The sequence below is a fragment of the Abramis brama genome (assembly GCF_963993115.1).
Source record: "Abramis brama genome assembly, chromosome: 14".
Lineage (NCBI taxonomy): Eukaryota > Metazoa > Chordata > Actinopteri > Cypriniformes > Leuciscidae > Abramis > Abramis brama.
In genome coordinates, this window is record NC_139976.1 from 2,297,619 (window position 1) to 2,305,118 (window position 7,500).

The 7,500-nt window shown below is 36.4% G+C and overlaps 1 protein-coding gene across 1 annotated transcript in view; it reads right to left on the reverse strand.

Moving 5' to 3' along the window:
- vclb (vinculin b) overlaps positions 1 to 6,653 on the reverse strand; it is a 38,610-nt gene extending 31,957 nt beyond the window's left edge. The window contains exon 1 of the mRNA XM_084134699.1: positions 6,356 to 6,653. Within this exon, the coding sequence (XP_083990825.1) occupies positions 6,356 to 6,523 (168 nt within the window). The 5' untranslated portion in view covers positions 6,524 to 6,653. The remainder of the gene's footprint in view (positions 1 to 6,355) is intronic.
- Between the last annotated feature and the right edge of the window lie 847 nt (positions 6,654 to 7,500).

Genomic DNA, 7,500 nt, shown 5'->3' on the forward strand with positions numbered 1-7,500 from the left:
AAATCATAAAACAAAAATGAAAAGTGTATTTAAATTTCTTTAAGAGGGAATAAACTATGCATCCCATGAAGGCTGCCAAAGATGTAATCTAATATAATGTATGGTGCAATAAACACTACTGACGCATACTTTATTTGTGATTATAAAATAATATATTTTACGTTTTTTTTCTACAAAATAAATATATATGCTTGTATTATAAGAGTGTAAGGAGACTCAATTACGTCATTTGCAATGCATCATGGGAGTAGATGCTTCATCTTATGAGAACATCAACTTCTACAGGATTATAAACACTTTTAATAAACACTTCATTGTGGATAATGAAGTTAAAATCATACTGACTTGTGTCTTCTACAGAATCATATATCGTCTGTCTTAAAAGTTTTAAAAGCTATAGTTAAGCCACTTACTTTATGGGGCAAATGAATGTGTTTTTGACCTCTTGAACCCGGCGGTTGCGCTCTATGACATTGTGCAATGAAGACACATTAGAGTCATTCAATGTCAAATCAACCAAATAACGGAAGCTTTTTTATTTTGTTAATATTTTTGCAGAAGAAAGACAGACATAAATAGTGATGAAATCAGGGTCTTTCGTTTTGGTTTTCATCTTTATTTATGCATTTCTTTCACCAGAAAAAATAAAATATTTTTTTTTAGCCTCTGGTTGAGTTGACAATCAATCCAGCCATTTCAATCTCTACAGGGTTTATAAACCCTTTTAATTAACCTCATAAACCACAGCCAAATCCTCACTAACTAATTACTTTCCGTCTCCAAAAACTATTATATATCTGGCACACACACACACAACCCAACAACACTCCATGTGATTGATATAAAACTGTAGTGCATGAATGAAGCTCTGCGGACACTGAGTTTCCAAGGCTGCCGTTTCTCCTGAAGGGTTATTTAGGAACACATTATCTCAGCGTGTAATTAAACTGCTTTGGCCGATGATAAACGTTCCCTTCTGTGAGCACTGAGAAATATCTCTCCGGTCCGGGACACGCAAACAACAGTTACCTCACACACACTCCTCACAGTCCTTACTGAGGAATGGATCAGTGAAGAAAAACATTCTTTTCTCCTTCTTACCAGAACATCTGTTGAGACATTATAATCCTGAGACAAAGCCAAAGCTTCCGGACGTGCCGAGTTCCCTCATCTGGAACGCACCATCCCCCTCCTGACATCAGCTTGAGGAGAAGATCTGAAGACTTCCTCGGAGAGTAAAGATTTCCCAGATCTATTCATAATGGTGCAGAGTTCCTCATTTGGACCATTCAGTGATCACTTACTTTTGGACGTCTTGAAACTGTAGATTACTTCGAAACTCATGATCTCTTAGAAAAGTAAGAGTCTATCTCACATGAATGCATCTACTGTTGAAGGCAAACCCATTGTTTTTCATGCACTGGTCAGTTTGGAGATTATTTGGAGGCTGAATGGCTTTTCATAACGTGTTGTTTCAGACTAGTGGAAAGAAAACGTTGAAGTGTTTATTTGTATTGCACTATTATCTGTAGATTTCAATGACACTACATACCAGCAGCACTTGCATACAGCAAACTTTACAGTTTTATTCCCATATATATATATATATTGAAGGTTTTTACTGATGGGTTTGTTCTTATATCATTTGCCTGGCTGATTTTATACAAGTTATTCCTAAAAACATGGCATTTATAGCTCTAAAGGGGTGGTTGATTATGATTTCACTTTTCTAACTTTAGTTAGTGTGTAATGTTGCTGTTTGATCATAAACAACATCTGCAAAGTTACAACACTCAAAGTTCAAAGCAAAGGGAGATATTTGCTTTTAAAGAAATCACTTTTTAAGGACTACAACAAACGGCTGGTAGAGACTACACCACATTCCTCCCGGGTTAGTGACATCACAAACCCTAGAATTTACATAAACCCCGCCCCCTGAACATGATTCATAGATTGTCAAAACAGAATATGCTAATCAATGACTAGAAGATAACTACACATAAGATACAAAAATTCATCAACTAACCATTCAGAAATGTCCTGTTGCTTCTACGTGTTGTCACTTCTTGAGTCTCTCCATTATTGTCTGACTCCGGTTTGAACATAAAAGGCTGAAAGTTTTTGAAATTTTCAGTGCATGTGTGTGTGAATGCAAGCTGTTGAAGCTCCGCCCCCTGTGCCAGGAGCAGCAGCTCATTTGCATTTAAAGGAACAGACACAAAAACGGTGTGTTTTTGCTCACCCTCAAAAATGTACAATTTTAACATGCTATATACAAATATCTGTGGGGTATTTTGAGCTAAAACTTCACACACACACTCTGGGGACATCAGAGACTTATTTTACATTTTGTGAAAAGGTCATTATACCACCCCTTTAAATATGCAACTTTGCTTGCAAACCAATGCATAAAACTGACCAGCTGGATATAAATAGATGGTAACAATCATGACATTAAACATTTGGGTCGGACTTGCATGTGTTTTTGTCACATTGTTTTAACCGTTTGAGGTTCTACATACCGCTGTTCTCCACATCGTCAACAAATTCACTACTTTATAATGATATGAAAACAAAGTGTACTGTATAGATACTGTTTAGTTGTATAAGTTATTTGAAAGTGTCCCGCGTCAAAACAATGTCAGCGGACGCTTCTCAGCCACTCCAACACTGGACGCAACACGAAAAAAATGATCGAAATGGATTTTCGCCAATAAGATTGTTCCAGCAATCGGTTATCGGTGCCGATTAATCTGCAAAAACTGATCAATCGGTCAAAAAGTTCTCATTTTTGTTCTGGAAATGTATGCAAAAGAGTGCATATTAAATCATTACATTTATACATTTCAGAAAACTTGTGATTCAGTCATGTAATTAATGCAATTCTTAATCTAATCAATCAACTGGGGAAGTATTGTGATATCAATTAGTTACATTTTTCACCTGTGGTGTCTGGCTTTGATCATTTTCTGAGCATATGTTTAAATATAAAGAGCTGTAGAAGATGTGATGCTGATACTGTGAACGATCATATTTCCGTCTAAAGCAACTTCCTAGAAAGCAAATCTGCAATGAGATTAAACGTCTGATCTTTCATCTGGAAGATATTGTTTTTAAGGCTGGAACAAGTGCAAAAGGAAAGGAAATAAATACAACTCCCATCTCCTCTGGTGCCTGGATGCAAATTCTTTCATCTAAAAGAAATCTCCTAAAATAAGAAGCAAAGGAGTTCATGACCGTCCGCAGCAGAAGCATTGCCTAATAAAGCTGGATTTCTCTCAGTTCTGATAACAAACGCTTCTCTTGTAGTGATGGGAGGTTTTCATATGTGTGGTCTTGAGAAATGTTCACCTCATCTGACCCTCCGCCTCTAACAAATCAAGACAGAAATCCTGAATAAGACACAGACACACTCCTCACATTCCCAACACTGACCACAAAATATGAGTGGACAAGAAAGCACAATTTCCAGGCATCCTAAACTCACTGACTTCTGACTTCAAGGTAAAAAGATTAAACACATCTACACACTGTAAAAAAAAGGTCCACCTATTTCTACTTAAAAACTTACGTTCGGTTTCCGCCTTACATTTTTAAGTATAATCAAAATGTAATTTCGATTTAAATCAAATTAAACTGCCTTAAAGCGAGTTAAATCTTGTGTAACTTAAAGTTGCTCAACTTGTTTTGATGAGCTAAACTAAATTAATGTAAAACATGACTTACTGATCATTTAGTTTTTTACAATTTGAGTGAAAAAAATCCATCTAAGATAGCAGACAAAGCAAGAGAAAGAATTTATAATTAAATATTTGTAAATATAATTTTAAAATAAATTTTATATTTAAAAATGTTAAAATAATTCATATTTTTCATTTTTAATAATATAATTAATGTTTATTTTTAAACAAATTTTAATTTATAAATGTATACTGTCCTTATTTTTTTATTAATTTTTAATATATATATATATATATATATATTTTTTTTTTTTTTTTTTTTATTATTATTTATTTATTTATAAATATATACATATTTAATGACAGTTTTATTTCCATTTAATTAGACCCAATCACCCAGCATCATGCTGTTTTTCATATGTTGTCATTTCAAAGAAAACGCAGGACAAAATGACATGAATCAGCAAGTCTGAAGAGTCTCTGTGGTCTCAACTGGAGAGAGACATGATGAATAATTTACTAAAGTTCATTCAGGATCAAAACAATTTCTATTTAGCGCTCTGAGCTCTGATATGCCATCTCAGAATGAGCAGGAAATAACTTCAGACTGTCCCTGCAAAACGTAGGAAGTGTAAAAGTCCAGCGATAACAACACAATAAACCACAAACACACAGTCACGAAGACTGCATGCACACACCCCCAAACCTACGCTAAGTTTAGAGAATCTGATTCAGAAAACACCACTAACGCATGAAATTTCACATGAAGAAATATAGGAGGAAGAAGAATAAAGAGGAAGGAAAAATGAGAAATACACAAGAAGAAAGACGACAGGAACTGTTCCTCCATGCACGGAGGAATAAAGCTGTAATATTGAGCTAAATTGAGCCTCTCATTACTGTAAAGCGCTCAGAAAATCTCAGATGAACACGATGAACATTAGAAACCGCAAAGATATTTGAGAGAATAACATCCTCTAAAGCAGCAGCACACACACACACAGGAAGCGTTTGACTGGGTGGGGTCACATTCACACACACCTAAAATCAAGCTTATTCTGAGCTCAAGTCATAATCTAACCCGAGTTTCTCAGATTGATTAGATATATTAAGCATAAGTGATTGTGATACAGACTTCAGTCAAATTTGGAGGAACAAAAACCACCTTCCATGTTATTTCAAGAGTCTAAAGTTAACCCTGGACAACTGCTAAGAATAACTGAAGAGCAGCGGGTTGTTCCTGAATTTACAACTGAAGGTTTTGTTTCCGTTTTAGGAAAACCACACAAGCTGTCAGACAGCTGATAGAAGCCGTATCTCTCCATGACAGATCTCTCCTCTCCTCGGGTTATGTCGGACAGAAACAACAGGAGATCGCTCTGTTGTGATGTGATGATGAGAACAGGGTCAAATATATATATTCTTATATACATATTATATATTCTGATATATATAGTCTATATATAAGAATGTACAGGGTGGGCCATTTATATGGATACACCGTAATAACATGGGAATGGTTGGTGATATTAAAGTCCTGTTTGTGGCACATTAGTATATGTGAAGGGGCAAACTCCTCAAGATGGGTGGTGTGTACTAATATATACTAATGTGCCACAAACAGGACTTTAATATCACCAACCATTCCCATGTTATTACGGTGTATCCATATAAATGGCCCACCCTGTAGATTCATTGTAAGCATGAAGAATGTATAATCTAACAAATGTATTTCAGATGTATTCTCGCAGTGTTTATTTTGTTATGATATCTTGTGTATTGTTTACAGATACTTTCTTTTTCACTTACTTTTGTAAATTTACAGGCTTTATTAAATTAATTGGTTCGATTTGACCTAAATAGACAAAATGTCTTACTGTAAAAAAAATTAAAAAAAAGTTGCTGCCTTAACTTTTTTAAGTACAACCAAACTTGGATGTTTAAGTCATTTCAACTTAAATTGCAGCAAACTAACTTAGCTAAAATAAGTTGAACCTTAAAATTGTTCAACACAGACAATCACCGGATTACAGCATGTCCATGTAGAAACATATGTTGTAATAGTTTTTTACAGTTATACGATTTGAAAAACATTTGCCAAGGCAAAAAAAATAAGTATTCTAAGAGTAAAATATTGACTCTGAACCTTTTTTCATTCTCCTTTTTGCAGTGGTTGCACCACAGAAGGTGAAGAATCGTGTGGTTTAATGCACAAGCCACCTATGAACAGCTGTAGGTTATCTGAGGTTACTCGAGAAGATTAGATCAAATGAATGCTCTGCACATCACATGAAATGAAAGACCTTTGCTGCAAAACGAAAGCCTGTGGTTTGAGATGATTCGTGACCCTTCACCGCTCATTCATTCATTGTGTCCTTGAGCAACACACTCACCTCGTGTAATAAGTGCACTACATAAATCATCAGCTAAATGACTAGTTTAATTCCTTCTGACAGTTGAGATCGGTCATATATCAGATGCACTGATGGCATGGTTAGTGTTTCAGTGGGCAGGGCGAAATCCAAGAGGAAAAGGCGGAACTCGGTTTGGATCAAAGCCAGAGAACTTCAGGAAACTTTCGTGGATACATTGAACACCGAACAACGATACTTTATATCCATCTATCTGTTAGATGTGCATGCTTCTGACTGACTGTGAAAGACTGGAGCTCTTACCCGGACCAGGTTGCTGACAGCTGCCTGCACTGCGGCCACAGGAGCGGTGAGATCCGGGATGGCTTTCCCGTCCACCTCTCCCTCCTCATGCATGATGACCAGATGAGAGATCTGCTGGGCCACCGGCTCCAGGATACTCTCTATCGTCTTCGTGTGAAAAACCGGCATGGTGATAGCTTAAGAGACAGCAAACTCTCTTTCAAAGTGTGTATCCAAACTCCCCTATCCGTATCCGAACGCCGAGACAATCCCACTCCTGAACACACTGACTCCCCTTCATGCAACTGACTAACTATCGTGGAAGCGCTGCTTCGTCTAGAATGAATCGTTCATTGGAGTCGAATCTTTCCAGATCGCGAATCGAGTCTTTCGCGCATCGCGCTTCACGACTCAACAACTTACTGAACATGATGATCTGTTTGAAATGTATTGCTTTAAATTCAACTAACATTTGTTTTTGTTAACAATATTTATTTTAATTACTAATATATAATCCAATAACTATTTTAATGTCGTTAGGAATTAATAATATAGAGTTAGAATTAGATTTGAATTTACAATAGGCTATTGCAAAAGCTTAATAGTTAAAGTATTAGGTTTACTATGAATAGGCCTAAGTATTATTCATAAGATACTAATATATGCATACGTATTTATTCTAATATTCTAGCTGGACCAATTGATTAGGCTATTAGTTGGATACTTGCTATTAATCACAAATGTTACCATTTTTGTCATGGAATTCTGTTTGGCTACACATACACAGTCAGATATTTAAAAACCCGTGATGACGTAAAAGAACCATTTCTTTGAACCGGCTCGTTGAATGAACTGTTCGAAAGAATCGATTCGCGTCTTACACTCCACCTAAACCTGCCGGATGACGTGTATTCTCCATCTGCCAATCAAACAGCAAGTGCTGGCGCGCCCGTGAATGCGATTGGTTCAGACAAACGTCATTCGTCATGATTTGCTCCGCCCTCTTGCCTTTGTCGAGAGTTCTTCCCAATTTACGTAATACATTCTCATGCCCTAAAAAGGAAACCTGATTCTAGAGTTCTGGATGAGGAATTCTGAGTGCCATGGGGCACCAGCGCGGGCTGATAGCTGTGAATATTCCTCAGCATTTAGGCAGTGTTTCACTT